Source organism: Hemicordylus capensis, chromosome 6 (assembly GCF_027244095.1).
Source record: "Hemicordylus capensis ecotype Gifberg chromosome 6, rHemCap1.1.pri, whole genome shotgun sequence".
Classification (NCBI taxonomy): domain Eukaryota; kingdom Metazoa; phylum Chordata; class Lepidosauria; order Squamata; family Cordylidae; genus Hemicordylus; species Hemicordylus capensis.
Window position 1 is genome coordinate 54,703,041 of NC_069662.1, and position 21,095 is coordinate 54,724,135.

General features: G+C 45.7%; 1 protein-coding gene across 1 annotated transcript in view; it reads right to left on the reverse strand.

Moving 5' to 3' along the window:
- KCNH6 (potassium voltage-gated channel subfamily H member 6) overlaps positions 1-21,095 on the reverse strand; it is a 130,621-nt gene that overhangs the window by 19,041 nt on the left and 90,485 nt on the right. The window contains exons 5-7 of the mRNA XM_053266299.1: positions 4,650-5,075; positions 3,171-3,570; positions 324-523 (exon numbers count right to left, since the gene is read on the reverse strand). Coding sequence (XP_053122274.1) covers positions 324-523; positions 3,171-3,570; positions 4,650-5,075 — 1,026 coding nt within the window. The remainder of the gene's footprint in view (positions 1-323; positions 524-3,170; positions 3,571-4,649; positions 5,076-21,095) is intronic.

Consider the following 21,095-nt stretch of genomic DNA (forward strand, 5'->3'; position numbering starts at 1 on the left):
TCATCATACCACAGAGACTCTTGGTATTCTGTTTTGAATAAAGATACTTTTGTTTTTAGTGGTTAGGTTTTTGCTGTCAGTGTTGTGAGGATTTTTTTTGATGGTGCCAAAAGATTGCACTTTAGGAAAATGTAAAGGAATGTGGCCGAGACCTTTGGGAGGACAGGTGGAACAGACAGGGCATCCCAAGAAATCTTGTGTTGCTCTGTAATAAGGAACCCGGTTGAGGGATTCAGATGTATTCTGCATTTGGAGAAGCCCATTATCCCTCTCCACCCAGGAGTCAGGTCTTTGCTGTAGAGCCCATATCTTGTCTGACTCACCGCATTCATGTCAATCCCATTGGTGTAGGACCAGGCATGCTGGAAGTACTCTTCAAGGCGCTGGCGTAATGGGTTGGGGATTTGATGGAAGCGGATGAATTCCTTAACCCTCAGCATCTGGGTATGGTAGCGGGCTGTGCCTGAGTACAGACGCTGGATAATGGCAGAGACATTGCCAAAGATGCTGGCATACATGAGAGCTGTAACAAGAGGACAGGAGTCACTATTAAGGCGTGAAGGAACCATTTTTGGAATTGGTGGTACCTGAGGACTTGTACATATTAAGTGTCTGAGGCCTGCCCAAACCTACATTTTAGGCTTGGATACCAAGGAATAATTTGTTGATGACAATCAACAGTACCCACGGATCCACCAAGAAGTGGCTTGTAAATACTATAAGAGGTAGTAGATCATTTTTAAAACAAAAGCTTCTGGAGTTCATGTTGGCTTTAAAGTCAAGTTGTCTGACCTGGGAGTCCTGCTCCCTAATCCCAGACATATGGAGAGAGCAATGCGCTTACTCACTGGTGAAGAAAGTGGACTTTACACATGCTCAGAGTAACTTTAATTATTACTTTGTATGATATATATATATATATATATATATATATATATATATATATATATATATATATGAAAGGTTGGGCCCTGGTAAGCCTTGACTCTAAGCAAATCCTTGCTGATGGAAGGACATCTAGCCTACTGTTGCAGCAAATTTCACAGAAGTCAAATATTGCAGGCATAACAAATAATGCTGATTTTAAAAATCATTTTGCCAAACTTACAGATTTTATCATGCAAATGTTGCAACATATAGTATGGTGCATTTGCACAATTTGGGTGGGAAGGAAAACAATTTTAGGTAAGATTTGATTTTTGTTATGATTCACATAGAATTGTAGAAGGGAAAGTTCAGAGGTGCAAAAGTGGGGAATGTGAAGGGACCTAAAGACCTAGAGGAATGGAGGCAGGAAAGAGCAAGTATGTGTTGTGGGGAAAGGTAGACCTTGTGATGGAACACCCTATATTCTAGACACTGTTTCCTTTTCAAAATGGCAGCTCCACAGCATGTAACCACAGAGCAGTAGAGCAGTTGTGTACTCTGAGCGATGTACTTCTATGGGTTGGGGGAATAGGGCTGTGCTTGGGGACACTGCTGTGTACCCATGACAATGGGCAACATGACCTTTACTGACAGAGACTCCATTGGTGATCTCCATGTATGTCTGTGCACGACATTTATTGTTCCTTTGTCCCTTCACATCCATAATGTGAAGGAAATTGCTCTAGTAATTAATGGAATTATCATCTGATGACCCTCAGGATGACCTCTTAAACTTAGCTGATGCTCTTGTGCTTGGACTGTGTCTCAGTTCTGGGCTCTGGGCTCCCTAGGCAGAGTTACATTGACTTGAAGCAATACAAAAGATGGCTCCTGTACTTTTAGTAGAATCATAGCATTGATGGAGTAGATGGTCCTCTAATAGATGGTCCTCCATACTCTGTTCGAAGACCTCCATCACTGCTCCCACTTTGGTAACCAATAGATGGTTTCATCGTTGAACTGCTTTTCCAATTAAGATGTTTTTCCTAACCTAGTTCAAACAAAATCTACCCTGCTCTGTAACTTAAAACACTTTAGATCTAGTCCTACCCTCTGAAGCAGCAGAGAACACATCTTTGCTGTCTTTTCTTCTCCAGGCTAAACATATCCAGTTCCCCCAACCTTTCCCTATAGGGCTTGTTTTCTAGGCCCCTGGTCATCTTCACTGCCTTCCTCTGAACCTGCTACAATTTGTCTACATCCTTCTTAAAGTGTGACAGATAGAATTGGACACGGTATGTCAGAAGAGGTCTGACTAGTGCTGAGTAAAGTGGAAAAATTACTTTTTGTGAAATAGGATTCTGTTAATGCAGCCCAAAATTGCATTAGCCTTTCTTTACAGATGCAGCAAACCATTCGGCTTGTGACAGACTGCAATCCCAGGATTTTTTCAACATGTAATACCCTTAAGCCAGGTAACTCCCATCTCATACCTGTGCATCTGATTTTTTTTAAAACCTAAGTGCAGAACTTTTGATTTGCCTTTGATTACTTCCATTGTATTAGTTTCAACCTACATTTCCATTCTATTAAGATAATTTTGAATTTTATTCCTGTTTTCTGAGTTATCCTTCCCAGTTTTGTGTCACCTCCAAATCTGATGAGGATTCCACCACCTCTTCATGGCTCCTTAATCTAAACAACTGTTTAAAATTTTTTAAAGTGTACGGGGTGCAGAACACAGCCCTGTAACATCCCACTCAAAACCTCCCTCCTGTCTGAGAAAGAGCCATCGATGAGCACTATTTGAATATGGTTTGCCAGTCAGTTATGAATCCCTTGGATGGTATTATTTTTTAGCCTGAATTTGACCAGTTTGCTAATCAAAATTACATGGGGAAAGTTGGCATTCTTTTCTCATTGCGGTAGCATTACAATATAACAAGCTAGACATGCCAAAATTCCTCCTTCTACTCAACTATTAACAATACAGGAGCCCTCTCCTCAGTTGTTGACCTAGGCATTCTTCTCAATTTCATTTCCAGGCAGACCGGAATCAGCCAATCAGTGATATCCTGCCCTTCCTTAGTTCTGACTGTCTCAGCAGCAGAGAAATAAGTTCTGTAAATGAGAACCCAGGGCCAGTACTGTATATACACAGGATGGCAAATTTCTGTAGCCAAATCAGGACTATCCTTTGAAATCTGGGGGACTTAGGAGGTATGTTGAAGGAGAAAGGGGAAATCACCATCAATGAGAAGGAGATAGGGATAAGGCTAGGAGGTGGGTGCAGAAGCACTCACAGCCAATCAGCATGACACAGATGGAGAAGATCTTCTCAGAGTTGGTATTGGGCGAGACATTGCCAAAGCCCACACTGGTGAGGCTACTGAAGGTGAAGTAGAGGGCTGTCACATATTTGTCCTTGATGGAGGGACCGGACGAGAGGTCACTGTCATTGTAGCGCTTGCCAATCTGGTCACCCAGGTTATCCAGCCATCCAATCTTGTGTTCCATGTAGGGCCGCTCCACATTTCCAATGGCATACCAGATACAGGCCAGCCAGTGGGCAATGAGGGCAAAGGTGCACATAAGCAAGAACAAGACAGCAGCCCCATACTCAGAATAGCGGTCCAACTTGCGGGCTACTCTCACCAGGCGCAACAGTCGAGCTGTCTTCAGCAGCCCTATCAAAGTTGTTGTCTGGAGAGGAAAGGAAGCAATAGAAAGACATAAGCTAGGTAACAAGCCTTCTGGGTTCTACTGACAACTTTTTAAATGTATCCATGTGTTGGGTAGGAAATTGCACTCTTCCCGCATAAAAATGCCATGCATCATAAATGTATATATTTTCACGGAAAGCATGGACTAAAAAAACTTCCCCAGCAACTCCATGTGCCACCAACTCTTCAAAAGTGAGTTGTATTACTATTTCCCAACCATTTTATTTTTACATCTCTCAAGGCATCTGTGTGATTTTACAAAATTTCATGAAGATAATCCTGTAAGTGCCCTGAAAGCAAAATTTTCTTCTAGAGTTTTTAGAGATGAATGAAACCCAGCAGGGGGGAAAAAACAACAACTATGGATAAAGCTGCACCCCCCAAATTAGGTCAGAGATTAATATTAAGTCCTGACATTCTCTGGTAGATGCTGCTCAAAATAGGGCACTTACAGCTTTCAGAAGTCCCCACAGAGCCACAGGCACTGCCAATCCTGTCCTGAGTCACGCGGGTATAATTCCTTGCCAATTATATTGACTGGAATATGGCAGGACCCAGAGGTTTTTGGGTAGCCTTTGACCTGTACAGTACTGACCTGCCCTCTCCACCATCCCAATGACTTTGTGGAGAAGGGAAGCAGCCATCAGGAAGGCCCACATTGGCCACAGCTTGCCCAGAAGCCTGTAGGCAATAGCACATGCTTATGATGTCACTGCAGCAAGGACTGTAGGGATTTCTAGTCATACCTCCCTTCCATTACAAATTTTGTGGGTGCCCCTACAAATCCCTGGAGAATTTGCAGTAGGGACTAAACATCATATTGATTGACACACGGCGGCTCAGAACAGCCCTCTTTCTATTTTAGTGAGTTCACTCTACACATGCTTTAAAACTTTTCTTCATGTGTGAGCACGCTCGCTCTCTCAGATATAGATATAGATAGATATCGATATCGATAGATATGTTCTATGACCTGTCCCTAGTACTTTTTTTGCTTCATTCTCTGAGCACTGAACATTCTTGTAAGACAGCACACTCTAACTTGCTATTCCCACTCACCTCATCTGATCCAGAACGGAAAATGAGCAAGTCAAAGGGGATGGCAGCCACCATGTCAATGAGAAACCAGCCCTTGAAGTAGTGGATGGCAATCTTGGCTGGGTGACTTACTACTTCATCATTGATATTGACGTAAGTGGTGCGAAAGTTGATGATAATGTCAACTATGAACATGATGTCCACAATGAGGTCAATAATGTAGAGCGGATCACATGAGTAGCTGCAGTCTAAGCGCTTCTCCTCCTGCTCTTCATTGAGCAGGAAGGCAGCTGAGTAGGGTGTGAAGACAGCTGTGTAGATGACCAGCAACAGGATCAGCCAGTCCCATACTGCCTTGAAGGGACTGTAATGCAGGATGGTCCATCGGTGAATGCGTGGTGCCTGCAGCTTGTACTCGGGGAGAACATCAGCTCCCAATGACAGGACCTGCCAGGGCAATAAGACACCCATGAGTGATACATTCAGTTTGAGGAGAGGGGTTTCTAAGATTCTGTAGTCATGAAAGGTAAATTCAATAGCTGTAATGATCTATATAAGTTGGGCACTCAATTTGTGCGCTTTGCATAAGGGGATGTTGTATAATTTATAATTTGATATACACTTCTAGGACAAGACTAAAGAGTTGGAAATATTCATAAAATATACATGTATTTATGTGTTATAGGAGACAGGCATGGAGAACCTTGAAGTGGGAGTCCTTTTTAGAACATGTGTTTTGGGTTTATAATGATGCAACTCAGCCTCTCTCTAGAAAGTGTGCAATAAAAAATAGCAAAGATAGAAAAGTCCATATTTCCAAAAGGTCAATTTAATAGTTTATTTTGTCTCTAAAATGCTTCTTTGCAATGTACTTACAAAATTATTTCATTGTATTTTTGGAAACTCAACAACATCAGCTAACAAAACATGAGTGTTAGAAATTTGCTTTGAAGGTGGGGGGGGAAATGAGCAGGCCAATCCTATGGTCCCACTATAATGGCATCTGCAGCTTTGTAATGTAGTTGTAATCCAAGGGCAGGTGGCCAGTAAAAGCCCCCCTCCCACAACAAAAACAAACACAGGTTCCAGCAGAATATCAGACTTAGCAGCAGCCAGAGAACTCTCTCAAGCAGGAGAGCTTTCTTCAGCCCCCCCTCCCTGTGCCTGTAACTTCCTGGATGGAACAGCTGCTAATCAAGCTGTTCCAGCTTCTGATCCCTAGTGGGCAGCTCCCGCATCACCCACTCAAGGAAGTAAAAATTGAGTTGAAAATACAGCCCCTGAGGCAAAAGGAACTGTATTTTTTCACCCATTTTTACTGTCTTAGGGGGGTGAGGTCAGGCCAGCAACCCTCTGGTTGGATGAGGGATGGCGAGAGAGAGGGGGGGAGGGAGGAGGGGAGGGAGGGAGGGAGGCTTGGTGTGCTGGGATGTGATAAGAGAGAGAGAGAAAAGGGGAGGCTTGGTGAGAGAGAGAGAGGGAGGGAGGAAGGGAGGGAGGGAGGCTTAGTGGTGTGGGTGTGAGAGGGGGATTAGTGAGAGAGGGTGGCTGGATGAGGGGGGGTTGTGAGAGAGGGGGGCTTGGTGAGGGAGGGGGTAGGTAGGTTTGTGTGTGTGTGTGTGTGTGTGTGTGTGTGTGAGAGAGAGAGAGAGAGAGAGAGAGACTTGGTGTGTGAGAGAGATTTTATATATATATAAACAAATTTACAACACTAAACAACAATGATCAAAACAGAAGCAGCAAAACATAATACATCAAAATCCCAATCATCAATCCATCCAAACTCTAATATTGTCTGAGGCAGGAAAACAACCATAATTTTCCTGATTGGTAAAAAGAATAAAATCTAACCAAATGACATCAAAAACATTATTTGTAACCTGATTTGAATGGGACTGAATAACAGAGAGAGGGGCTTCGTGAGGGGAGGAAGGGGGGAGAGGGGGAAGCAGGCAGGATTGGAGAGAGGAGAGAGAGGGGGTGGGCCTTGGTGAGAGAGGGGCTTGGTGAGGGAGAGAAAGATAGAGCGGTTTAGGATGAGTGTGTGTGTGGGGGGGCTAGGTGTGTGTGAGAAAGAGAGGCTTGGGAGGGAAGTTTGGAGAGAGAGGAGGCTTGGAGAGAGGCTTCATGAGAGAGAGGGAAAGAGGGGAGATGCTTGGTGAGATGAAGGGAAGGAGGCTTAGTGAGGGAGGGAGGCTTGCTGATAGAAAGAAACAGGGAAAGAGGGAGGCTTGGTGAGAGTGAGGGAGGCTTAGTGAGCAAGAGGGAGGGGGAGTCTTGGTGAGAGAGAGGGAAGGAGGCTTGGTGAGAGGGGGGAGGCTTGGGGTGTGTGTGTGAGAGAGAGAGGCAAGGAGGCTTAGTCGGGGGGTGGAGGCTTGGTGAGAGAAAGAGGAAGAGGGAGCCTTGGTGAGAGAGAGGAGGGAAGCTTGGTGAGAGAGAGTGTGTGTCTTGGTGTGAGAGTGGGGCTTGGTGAGAGAGTGGGGAGGCTTGGTGAGAGAAAGAAAAAGAAAAAGAGGGAGACTCTTGGTGAGAAGGAGAAAGAGGGAGGGTGTAAGGCTTAGTGTGTGTCTGTGTGTGAGTGAGAGAGAGGCAAGGCCTTGGTGAGAAAGAAGGAGGCTTAGTGAAAGAGAGGGGGGATGGGGAGGCTTGGTGAGAGAAAGGGAGCCTTGGTGAGAGAGAGAGGGACGGGGGGGGGAGCTTGGTGAGAACAAGAGAAAGAGAGAGAGAGTGCTAGGCTTGGTGTGTGCGTGTGAGGTGGAGGATTGGAGTGTGTGTGTGACAGAGAGAGATGGAGGCTTGGTTTTTGTGTGTGAGAGAGAGGGGGAAGGGAGGGGGAGGGAAGGAGGGACATGGTAAGAGAGAGGGAGGGAGGCTTGGTGAAAGAGGCTTAATGAGAGGCGGGCTTGGTGAGAGAGAGAAATGCTTAGTGAGGGGTGGGTTTGGTGAGAGAGGGAGAGAAATAAGTCGATATGGCAAGCGTTGGTGAGAGACACCGGTAGAAGGAGAGCAAAAAAGAAAAGAGAGGCTTGGTGAGAGTAGGGCTTGGGGTGTGTGTGTGTGTGTGTGTGTGTGTGTGTGTGTGTGTGTGTGTGACAGACAGAGGCTTGCGGGGGGGAGAGAGAATGGCTTGGTGTGTGTGTGTGTGTGTGTGTGTGTGTGTGTGTGTGTGTGTGTGTGTGTGTGAGAGAGAGAGAGAGGGGGGGGGAGGGAGGGCATGGCATGGCATGGCATGGCGAGAGAACCCCACAAGTGGCTCTATCTCTGGCTCTGCCCATCACCTGTCCTGCCTAGCTCCCCACCACTCTCAGGAGCCACCAGCCACCATTGTTCAATCCTATTCTCTTCCAGCAGCAAACTCAAAAGAACAATAATATAATTAGAAACAAATGTTAACATGGCAATAGCAATCCAACACTACCCCTGCAAATTATGCCACTAAACACCAATCATGATGACACTTGTTAACTATGTCCCCCAAATCACCCATATATCTACGCCACCAGTCAACATATAGCAATGGCCATATTCTGACAACTGTCATACTTCCTTTCACACACCATACATATGCTCCAGGAAAATCCTGCAATGATTTGGGAAGCCCTGTTCTGGTTTCCCATAGCCCCATGGGCAGTATAGGAGTAACTATCATTTGTAGCTATGAACTCAGACCTCCCCTCACACAGGGCCTAAATTCCCTTGTATCCGAAACATAGCAATAGCACTAGCAATAGCACTTACATTTATATACCGCTCTATAGCCAAAGCTCTCTAAGCAGTTTACAATGATTTTAGCATATTGCCCCCAACATTCTGGGTACTCATTAGACTACATAGACTACAGTTGCCTGCTAATAACCTCTCTGACACAGGAAAAAAGCCAGGGCCACACAAAAAGGAAGAAAGGATTGCCAATTTGCCACTCCAGTCACAATAGCCAGCCAACTCCCTAGGCCAGTAGGCAGGAGGCCTATATGTAGAACCCATAAGCATCAGGTCTCCATAGAAGTAGACTTGTTCTAGGTTCTTTCAAACAACAATAAAGTACAGGATATTCAAAGCTTTTACTGCCTGTACACATGCTGCTGTAAACTTCCATGCTACTTCCTAGTGCAATCTCATCCTCTGTACACATACCAAGCAGTAACTTTGTGTGTTTTTCACAGCTTATTAAAGAGTAGACCCCAATGCATTTTGAGTAGCATTCTTCTTCAGGGGAAGTGGTTTACAAAGCACAATACTCAGCTTCTAAGCAGCTTGTGTGTTTTTCACAGCGCCATCTTCTGGCCAGCTCTTGCATTCTGAGAACCCACACTTTCCCCCAGTTGCCACAAAAGCAGTAATGAAATGCAAGAGCTGGCTGGCAGATGGTGGTGAAAAGGTCACTTGAGGCCCCTGCTTGTGTGTACAGATGGTACATTGTGCTGGGAAGTAGCACAGACGCCTGAAGTAATGTGTGTACAGGGAGTAAGACAACACTTGGAACTTATGAAAGCTTTCAAAATTCTGAATTTTATTGCCAAATGGTAAGACCCCCAACTATGGTAGCAAAGTTAATCATAGGCCATGTTTAGAACACTGAGCACAACACATTTCTGTTGATATGTGTATGATGGGAACAAACGTTTTGCACGGAAGAGAAGTGTAGAGAAATGGGAACTCCAACAGCAAAATCAGAGCACTGTGCCCTGGCTGATGGTTCAATGGGAAAAACCAATGCAGTGGGAAACTGGAAATGTGAGTTCAGGTCCCACTCCTGGGAGACAAACATGTATCCCTCAACAAGGCAAAGCTTGTCTTTTGGGTACTTGCCACCAATAATAATTTTAGATGGGAAAGGTAGAGGCAGCAGAATCCAGATTCTCACAACACATCCATAGGAGCACACAGGGGAAAGGGGACACAGAATGGGGTTTTGTAACCTCCCAGGGACCAGCTCATGACATGCACCCTTCCCTTCTAACTACACACAGCCCACCCTGTGCATGGCACTCAAGGCCATACAGCATAGTGCTAAAGGCAGGCCAAACCAAAGTCTCAGTGCTAACTGAGATGCCATAGTAAGGTGTTGTGTCTCATTTTGCCTCTCATCTTCATACCTACTCACACAGTATGCAAAGTACGCCGCATAAGCCCTCCTCAACTCCCAGAGGCCCTCCCAGCCCCTTGCAAGTGCAACCTATTCTCTTTACCCCCTTCTGCTGGCAGTGGCCCTCCTCACCTCTTCAGGGTGCTTCTTTCTCTGCTCTGGACACGTTTTGCATAGCAGCTGCTGCAGCATCCAACTTCCCCCCATTATCTGTTAACTCACCTCCCCACCCTTCCAGAAGAGGAAGTGGAAGAGCTGTGAGTGCTGGGGATGCTCTAGCTAGAGCATCTCCCTAGCACTTGTCATTCGTTCATTTCCTCTTTTGGGAGGAAGAACGGGAGATTGAAGAGATGATGAAGGAAGCTGGCTACTGCAACAGTGAAGTGCATCCAGGAGAGGAAAGAAGAGAAGCACCCAGTGCATCCAGGAGAGGAAAGTGCATCCAGGAGAGGAAAGAAGAGAAGTGGGGCCGGAAGAGGGGAAAAGAAGTGTGCTGCAGCAGGGCAAGGAAGGGTAGTGGGTGGGGGGACATAGGCAGGCCCATAGGATGGCACTCGTGGCAGCAGAGTGGGAGGCGGTTGCCTTCTTCATGTCCGCCACCTGAGGTGACAGCCTCTCACTGGGCCTCATGGAAGGGTCAGCCCTGATAAAGGAGCTCAATATGGAATAACAGCTAAGTGGTACAGCACAGCACACAAAAGAAAGGAAAGAAGGTAGGGTGATCCCTGAGCCCTTTTGGTCTCGGCTGGGGAAGTTACTGGTAGGTTGCTGGGGATTTATACAGCTGGTTCAGGGGCACTGACAGGGTAGAGTAGAGCTGGGCCCTCCTGAGTGAAGCATAGATCAATGGTGGATGGCATCGATCCATCTGGTTTGACAGTATACATACTGGGAGTCATCTTTCAGTGTACCCAGATCTCTATCCAGTTGTATGAGGTATGAGAGATCATTGACTTGTAGGTCGACCACTAGCATGAGCTTCCTTTGTGAAAAGTACTTGGATCACTGGCCACTGTTATGTTTGTCTATGAATGCCGGTGATGACAGCAGTCTGCACCACTGTTAAGTCACAAGGCAAAAGGTGAGTGCAGTGACTGGTACAGCATTTCTCATAACAGCAAAACCATTCACTGTTGTCCTCCCCCAGATAGTAGCTATTTCCCAACAGATGTCATATTCCATATAAGGGCAATCCCTCTTAAAGCATCCCATCTGCCTAAATGCACAACACAGCCCCTGCATGGTGTCTCTCTCACTGAAAGGCTAGGAGCTGCTACAGTGAGAGGTAGCTCATTTGCTTAGTATCCTGATGTTCTGGTATCCCGGAGTTCTCAGTCCATCTGCATCCACCGTTGTGAATTACGAGGGGTAGGACTGAGTTGAGGTCTTGTGGATGAGCAGGCGGAAGAGCAGCCTTCCTTTGTCCAGCATGATTGTCTGACACCCGGCTAACAACTATCTCCAAACAATAGAGGGCGTCTGTTTAACTAGTTTTAAGCTGTTTTAGACTTGGGTTGAAGATCCTACTGTAATGTGTTGGGTTTGTCTGGAGATGGGGGGACAGGGGGTGCCTTCGTTGACTATGGGGCAGCTATCCCAGTGGTGGTGGGGAATCGAAGAAGTAATGTTGGCAGGTCAGCAGGCCATTCCAGGGGAAGGGTAGTCAGAAATTTAATAGCTGTCTCCCCTTCCGGCAGTGCTGCCAGCTCTTTGACCTCGGGGAGCACTGCCAACAATCCACATAGCCTTTCCCTGCTCCTCTTTAATGCCAGGTTGGTCCAAAATAAATCTGAACTCATCCATGATTTGATCATGGATGAAGAGGCCGACCTGGTATGTATTACCGAGACTTGGTTGGGGGAGGCTAGTGGTTCAGTTTGGTACCAGCTTCTCCCTCCAGGATATTCTGTAGAGGAGCAGGTGAGGGGATGTGGGCGGGGAGGTGGAGTGGCTGTGGTCTATAAGGATAACATCTCCCTTACCAGGGTCCCTGTTAGGGTATTGGACCATATTGAATGTGTGTACTTGAGTTTGGGGACCAGGGATAGATTGGGATTTCTGTTGGTGTACCGATCGCCCCGCTACCCAGCGGAATCCCTTACCGAGCTCATGGACATGGTCACAGAACTTGCGTTGGAGTATCCCAGACTCTTGGTGCAGGGGGACTTCAGTGTTCATTTCGGGACCAATCTGTCCAGGGTAGCTCAGGAATTCGTAGCGGCCATGACAACTATGGGCCTATCTCAAGTGGTCTCTGGATCAACACATATTGCAGGTCACACGCTTGATTTGGTCTTTTACTCTGATCAGGGTGGTGTTCCGTAGGTGGGGACTCCTGTGATTTCCCCATTGTCATCGACGGACCACCATCTGGTTAAGGTTGGACTTACAACCACTTCCTACCTCCGCAGGGGCGAGGGGCCAATCAGAATGGTCCGCCCGAAGAGGTTATTGGATCCAGTATGATTCCAACAAGCCTTGGAGGGATTCAATGTTGGCTTTGCTAGTGATCCTGTTGATGCCCTGGTTGAGAATCGGAACAACTTGCTCACCAGGGCAGTAGACACAATTGCTCCCAAGCGTCCCCTCCGACCTGCTTCAAACTTGGCCCCTTGGTATATGGAAGATCTTTAAGGGCTGAAGTGGCAAGGCAGGCGACTGGAGCACAAGTGGAGAAAGACTTGACTCGAATCTGACAGATTGCGACATAGAGCACATCTAAAGATCTATGCTCAGGCAATACATGCGGCAAAGAGGCAGTTCTTTTCTGCCCGTATTGCCTCTGTGAGTTCACGTCCAGTGGAGTTGTTCAGGGTTGTGAGGGGACTAGTATCTGCTCCCCCTCCCTTGAACCAGAATTTGGAGTCATTAGTTACCAGCTGTGATTTGTTTAAAGAGCTTTTCGCAGATAAAATCTTTCAAATTCGGGCCTACCTAGATGGAGACTCCACAATTACTGTGATGTCTGAGCTGGAGGTGCCCAACAACTCCTCATGTGATTTGACTGGATTGGTTTCAGTTCGTGACTCCTGAGGATGTAGACAAGCTGCTTGTAGCGGTGAGGCCTAACACTTGTTCTCTTGACCCTTGTCCAACATGGCTTGTTCGATCTAGCAGGGAAGTTGTTGTAGAAAGCCTGGTGGAAATCATAAATGCCTCTCTGAGGGAGGGCAGGATGCCTCCTTGTCTTAAGGAGGCAATCATTAAACCTCTTCTAAAGAAGCCAGCATTAGATCCCTCAGAGTTGAGCAATTATAGGCCTGTTTCCAACCTCCCATGGCTGGACAAGGTAATTGAGAGGGTGGTGGCCTCTTAGCTCCAGGCGGTCTTGGAGGAAACTGATTATCTAGACCCATTTCAAACTGATTTTTGGGTGGTCTATGTGGTGGAGACTGCCTTGGTTGGCCTGATGGATGATCTCCAATTGGGATTTGACAGAGGAATTGTGACTCTGTTGATCCTTTTGGAGCTCTCAGCGGCTTTTGATACTATCGAACATAGTATCCTTCTGGAACGTCTGAGGATGTTGGGGGTGGGAGGCACTGTTTTACAGTGGTTCCGCTCCTACCTCTCGGACAGATTCCATATGGAGTCGACTGGAGACTGTTGCTCTTCAAAATCTGAGCTTAAGTATGGTGTCCCTCAAGGCTCCGTACTTTCTCCAATGCTTTTTAACATCTACATGAAATCGCTGGGAGAGATCATCGGGGGATTTGGAGCTGGATGTTACCAGTATGCTGATGACACCCATCATCATTCTACTTCTCCATGTCAACTTCTTCAGGAACTGGCATATCCTCCCTAAATGCCTGCCTGGAAGCAGTAATGGGCTGGATGAAGGAGAATAAACTGAAGTTGAATCCAGATAAGACGGAGGTACTTTTGTGTGGGGTCAGAACTCTAGAGATGACTTTGATCTACCTTTTCTAAATGAGGTCACACTTCCCCAAAAGGAACAGGTTCGCAGTCTGGGAGTACTTCTGGATTCACACCTCTCCTTGGTTTCTCAGGTTGAGGCGGTGGCCAGGGGTGCTTTCTATCAGCTTCGGCTGATACACCAGCTACGCCCATTTCTCGAGATCAATAATCTCAAAACAGTGGTACATCTGTTGATAACCTCCAGACTTGACTTCTGTAATGTGCTCTACGTGGGATTGCCTTTGTACGTAGTCCGGAAACTTCAGTTGGTTCAGAATGAGGCAGCCAGGTTTGTCTCTAGGTCATCTCGGAGAGACCATGTTGCTCCTTTACTGATGGAGTTACACTGGCTGCCAATAGGTTTCCGGACAAAATACAAAGTGCTAGTTATAACTTATAAAGTCCTAAATGGCTTAGGCCCTGGGTATCTAAGAGAGCATCTTCTTCACTATGAGCCCCACCGCCCATTGAGGTCATCTGAGGAGGACCATCTCCAGTTACCGCCAACTCGTTTGGTAGCTACACAGAGACGGGCCTTCTCGGTCACTGCCCCGAGACTGTGGAATGAGCTCCCTGCTGAGATACGATCCTCCCCATCTCTGGCAATTTTCAATAAACACCTTAAAACCTATCTTTTCGCCCAAGCTTTCTCAGCTTCCTAAAAAAAAAAAATTGGGATTTTAATCTCTGGTTTAATTTTTAAATTGTTTTTAAGTTTTTTGTATATGTTTTTAACTGGTTTTATGTTACTGTTAACCACCCAGAGATGAAAGTTTGGGGCGGTGTACAAATTTGATTAAACAAACAAACAAACAAATAAATACAGTCCAAAACCAAAAAGGCAGCCTAATCCACTCATATTTTCCATTACTTTTGTGATGTGGAAGGTACACCACATACCATTTTGGCCTCAGCTAGAGAGCACCAGCTCTCCAAGGCTCTCAGCTCTCACTCCAACGAAGGGAATCATGAGTCCCTTCATCTGCGATATGGAGCATCAAAAGGATATTAATTTGGTCCCAAAAAACCTTATCCTGGAAAGAATTAACAGTCAGTGTAAACCTGCAAATTATCTCTATGAACTGACTGTCCACAGCCACTGCAGGGCTTTTTCCTTATCTCGCTGTAATCTTCTGCCTTCTGCGGTGGTGTCTGGGAAGTTTTGGAATATTCCTTATGATGTAAGAGTTTGTCCTTGTAATTCTAGTGCAGTTGAATCAATTGAACATGTCCTTCTTAACTGTATATTTCATCAGTCAATAAGAAATTCTATTATAACTCTGCATTAACTGCCTTTCCCCGGGCATTCAGAGAATTCATAAAATGCCACCTATTTACTTTCTGGAGCAAATTCTGAGATAGTTAGTATGATAGTTCTGTGTTTTATGGGTATTCTAATTTGATCTTTTATATGTTTTAACTGTTAAATTCTTGGTTTGTTTTATGCTGTAAACCACTTGGAGACTTCAGTAGTGGGCGGTATACAAATTTGCTAAACAAATAAAAATACTTGTGCACTGCAGAAGTCCAGTGCTGTGCCCAGAAAAAAAAATCAATGAAATGTATGCAAATTTGCCTGCTTCCTGCCAATCTAATGTCTGCTTTTTGACTGAGCTGCCCTTGAAAGAAGTGTTTCACTTTAGACTGATTCTGCCATGTCTACTTCTGGCAGTCTCTTATACCTCAGAGGTCAGGGACAGTACCTAAAACCTTAGGAAAATGAGTGACCAGGAAACATATTTTGCCTTGACCACAGTACGATTCTCTCCCAGCACATGATAGGACTGCTCAACTTCGTAGGGTTGTGCGTTTTGTATTTTTTCTGTCTCAAATCCGAATCAACCCCATTTTGTATTTTGTCAGAAATTAAACCTTCCGAATCACCCCAGTTTTGTTTTGTATCCAAATTAATCCAAATCTGAATCTGAATTAATTCAGATTAAAAAATGGCCTGACATAAGACAAGCACTCCTGGATTAGGCCTGTGATCTGATCTGACTGTGGCCAGCCAGCTGTCTTGAGAAATTAATAAAGAAGACTCAACAGTGCCACCCATCTCCAGTTATTCAATTCCAGTGCCTAATGCTGTCTTTGATCATGAAAGAGTTACTCATCATGGCCAGAGTCAGTGATAAATCTTTCCTGTTCTGTGGAACTATATTATTATTTATAGATCCTTGTATGTCAATGGCCATCAAAACACCGGTGGCAATGCATTCCATAAGGTGATTATGCACTGTATGAAGATGTACTTGCTTCAATTTGTCTTAAATCTGTTGCTGACTGAATTTTAGCATTTAACAAATACTTTGCAGTGACTATGTGACTGATACACCACAGAAGTGACATGGCCTCTTTCCAGAGGGCTTACAAGCTAAATAAGAGTGAAAGGCAGAAGTGAAGGGAAAGAATGAGATAATAATAGGATAGTGAGGATGAGTTAGGCAAAAGTTAACTGTCAGCTGGTAACAGAAAAGCTGAGCCATTAAGGGGCTAGGAAAGAGTTAAAGGAAGATGTGGAGGATTTACAGAGGAAAAGTCTTTCCCCACAAACAGCAATGACTCAGGTTAACACTTAATACTATCTGTCTCTTATTTTAGGGGTAAAGAGTTGGCAAATGTGCATTAGCACCAAGGGATGCACTGCCTGCAGTTAATTAATACAGAATAGGGCAGGTGGGGGAATCCCAAGTAATAGTGACAACGAGCCCATAGTAGTTTTTGCCCTCTTAATGAAAACAAATGACAAATCCACAAATCTTAATGACAAATCCAATGGTCTGCTGGGAGTGGTGCCATGTATTGCCTCAATTCAGCAAAACTCCCAGGATGATGGGTAGCATCTCCAGATGCAGCAAAGGCATTATGTAAGACCTTATACAAGGTGGATTTGGGTAGAAATGGGGAATGGGCAACACTCAGTACAATTCTATCCTAATCATAAGAACACAAGAACAGCCCATCTAGTCCAGCATCCTGTTTCACACAGTGGCCCAACAGATGCCTCTGGGGAGCCCACAGGCAAGAGGTATGTGCATGCCCTCTCTCTTGCTGTTGCTCCCCTGAAATTGGTATTGAGAGGCATCATGCCTCTGAGGCTGGAGGTGGCCCACAGCCACCAAACTAGTAGCAAAATCAAACCTTTATTGTTACGGTCATTCGACCAGCAAAACACAAAGTACAAAAGCTTTACATAAAAGCAAGCTTTACATAAAAGTGAACTTGGTCAAATAAAGTAATAAACTGTTGAAACATAAAACAAACTAGTAGCCATTGAGAGACCTGTCCTCCATGAATCTGTCTAAGCCCCTTTAAAGCCATCCAAGCTGGTGGCCATCATCACATCCCATGGCAAAGTATTCCATCGATCAACTATGAGCTGTGTGAAAAAGTACTTCCTCTTGTTGGTCCTTAATTTCCCAGCCTTCAGTTTCATGGGGTGACCCCTGGTTCTAGTGTTGTGAGAGAGGGAGAAAAAATTCTCTCTGTCTACCCTCTCCACTCCATGCATAATTCTATATACCCCGATCATGTCTCCCCTTAGTCACCTCTTTTCCAAGGTAAAGAGCCCCAGATGCAGGGACCAAAACCCTCCTTGCACAGGCACAAAGCTTTGGCCACAAACATAGCTATCTGTTCAGAAACATAAGTGCCAAGTGAGCTGACCCACAGGCTGCTGTCAAAAACAAGTTGCAGCAGCAATCCTAAACTGCAGGCACCTCTTGACTTATTCTGCTGAATTAACATAGAGCTCATTTCCATGAGCAGCCCTACCAGGCTTGCACAGCCCGACTGTGTGGAGTGCTGGGATCGGTCCCAATCCCGGCGCTCTTCATCGGGGTAGCCCAGCTTTTTTTTACCCAGGCTTATACTGAGGTAGAAGGGTATGAGTGCACCCTTCTACCTCAGTCCCCGGTCATATGAATGCTTGGGCTGCCTGCAACCCGAGCATTCATAGAGCTGAGTGGCTAGAGTGCCCAGCAGCAGGGAAATCCCGTGTTGTGAGATTTCTGAAGGCCAGGCTTCATTTCTCCAGATGGTTGCGCCGCTCACTGCAGTGCAGTTTGTGTGGCCGTGTGAGTGGCATGGCCGAAGAAACAGCACGGGTCATCTGGGGGGAAGGAAGGTGTGATCCTGCCTTCCCCCTGCCGCCTCCCCAGTCCCCGGGGCCGCCAAAAGCAGGTTCAGGCCCCAGTGAAAAAAAATGTTCGGGTCCCTGCCACAAGGCTCCCCCTGCCACCGCCACCACAAGGCCCACCTGCTGCCGTCGCCACAAGGCCAAAGCACCAACCTTTGAAATACAGGTGAAACTCGGAAAATTAGAATATTGTGCAAAAGTCCATTAATTTCAGTAATGCAAATTAGAAGGTGAAACTGATATATGAGACAGATGCATTACATGCAAAGCGAGATAAGTCAAGCCTTAATTTGTTATAATTGTGATGATCATGGCGTACAGCTCATGAAAACCCCAAATCCACAATCCCAGAAAATTAGAATATTACATGGAACCAAGAAGACAAGGATTGAAGAATAGAACAATATCGGACCTCTGAAAAGTATACAGTGTACTGTGCTTGATTGGCCAGCAAACTCGCCTGACCTGACCCCATAGAGAATCTATGGGGCATTGCCAAGAGAAGGATGAGAGACATGAGACCAAACAATGCAGAATTGCTGAAGGCCGCTAATGAAGCATCCTGGTCTTCCATAACACCTCATCAGTGCCACAGGCTGATAGCATCCATGCCACGCCGCATTGAGGCACTAATTGCTGCAAAAGGGGCCCAAACCAAGTACTGAATACATATGCATGCTTATACTTTTCAGAGGTCCGATATTGTTCACACATCACAATTATAACAAATTAAGGCTTGACTTATCTCGCTTTGCATGTAATGCGTCTGTCTCATATATCAGTTTCACCTTTTAATTTGCATTACTGAAATTAATGGACTTTTGCACGATATTCTAATTTTCCGAGTTTCACCTGTAATTCTAGCCTCTATGTGTGCAGCCGGGGGGGGGGTGTTGGGGGGGTGAGCCGAGCCCTGCCCCCCAGTGGCGGCGGCAGGCAGAGCAGGAGTGGCTGCTAAGCGTGACTGTCCGGCCCAGTGGTTCTTGAGAACTGCGATGCGCTCCAGTGTGCCTCCGCAGTTTGAATAGAGCATTCACACTCTATTCAAACTGCACAGGCACGCTGGAGCGCGTTGCAGTTCTCAAGAGCCACTGGGCCGGACAGTCAGGCTCAGTGACTGCACCCGCTCTGCCTGCCGCCACCACAGTGGGGTGCTCGGCTCACCCCCCACCCCCGGCTGTGCACACGGCGACTAGAATTGTTTGAAAGGTTGGTGCTTCGGGCGGTGAGACAAGCACAGGGTGGGGTGGCGGCAGGAGGCAACACAGGCAACTTGGTCGGGTCCCAGGGCCCCTTCCGGACCGCTGGCCCCCGGTAATTTGTACTGGTTCCCCTTTCCTCTCGCCGGCCCTGCCAGCCGGGCACATGAACACAGCGAGCACGTGAACAAGCTTATGTAATACCAAAGAGCACCAATCACTGAGTTTGCAGTCCTATCTCTCAGAAGTCCTGCTCATATCTCATCTACAGAAGTGAGATTTCTCTGTATGTTTCTTTTTCTCTCAAACACACGCATAGGCAGGAGACATTGGACTGCAAAGGGCATTTGCAAGCCTGGTGGAGAGTAATCAAAACCAATCAATGGCTGGTCCGTGGATTGAAAGAAAAGCACCAATCAAGAGGCCTGCTACGTAGCTCTCAAGGGAGGGGGAAAGGGAATAGGAAAAAGTGACTGAGATCAAATTGTTCCAAGAGGCAGTAGGGAGACAGGGTTGTGTACAGGGGCCATGACGAAACCTGGCAATAGAGCATCCACAAAGTGTCTGATCTTGTGGAGAGAGGTTTTAGGCGCTAGACAACAAATCCAAGGTGTTCATAAAGAGCTGGTCAGCTTTCCTGACCTCAAAGTTTATTGAAGTTGGCCGGAAAGTTCATATTGATTTCAGTGAGGTTTGCCTCATGCCCTAGATATTTGCAGCGCTGGAGAAATTACATTGTGGCATGCCATGACATATCATAACAGAGAACGACACAGAAAACATTGACTGTTTTACCCACACCCACTGGAACGGCAATGGGGAGAGTGAATATGCATGCCAAGTAAGCAATGCATGTGCATCTCTTACTTGGGCTACAGTACTGAAGGGGGATGTTTCTGAGCATTGCAGCAGAATACATCTCTCCACGGCACCAGTTTAGCTGCAGTCCTATCATCTGTGCAAGGGTCACACAAGTACGAACACAGTGATCGGGGGACATGCCAGGGTCAGATTAGGGGGATCCAGCAGTGTGATATCCAGCAATTTCTGGAACCATTTGTACTTTGTACTATGTTTCTTTTCAGATTTGGGGCAGTCCCCTTTGGGGACTGGAACCATCTTATTTATTATTATTTATTTTTGTATGTAAACCACTCGGTAAACTTTTGTTAAAAAGTGGTATACAAATAGTAGTAGTAGTAGTAGGCTATTAGAAAGAGGGCTATTTGGAGATAATTAATAGGGAGTCTGCTGAGCGCTCCTTTTCATTCTGCCTGATATTTTATATGACTCAAAATATAGCACAGCCAAACATGGTGCAGAAGATAAGCAACACACAGATTCCCTAAACCTCTAATCTTTTTACTTGTGAAATTGGAAGGAACGTTCTGAACCACAATCAGTTAATCAACAAGGACCTCAGCTTATTCTCCCAAACAATTTATATACACTTTGCACAAACTGGACAGACATCTGTTACCTACCTGAGTTTTATGTCTTATTTGTTTTCAAGCAGTAGTTCCTAGAAGATTATGACGCATAATGTGATGCATCCCCTTTCAGCTGTAAAGACTTAACCAGAGTGACAAAGACCTTGAACCACAGTGGTCTGGTTCATGCAGTCATTCACTCAATCACATCTAGGTTTAATGTGAGTTATATTGGTGTAATTGTGTGAACCCATGCTAAGGCAGGAATCTCTGATTCATCTTGCTCATGTAAACCATCTTGGCATAGATTCACACAATTATGCTAATATCCACAACCCACACTAAACCTAGATTCAAAAAATATGTCAACAAAGACCTCTAGCAGTCAGAGATACAGAACATGATGATCAGGACAACCAAGATGATCAGAGGCCTGGAGCACCTTCCTTATGAGGCAAAGCTACAGCATCTGGGACTTTTAGGTTGGAAAAAAGCCCAAGAGATGTAAGTTTTGGGCAGTATAAAAATATGTTAAATAAATAAATGCATAAATAAAAGAGGTGACTACAGGGAGACATGATAGAGGTGTATACAATTATGCATGGAATAGAGCAAGTGGACATAGATAAATTTCTCTCTCACACACAAACAAAACTAGAACTAGGGATCATCCCATGAAACTGAAGGTTGGGAAAT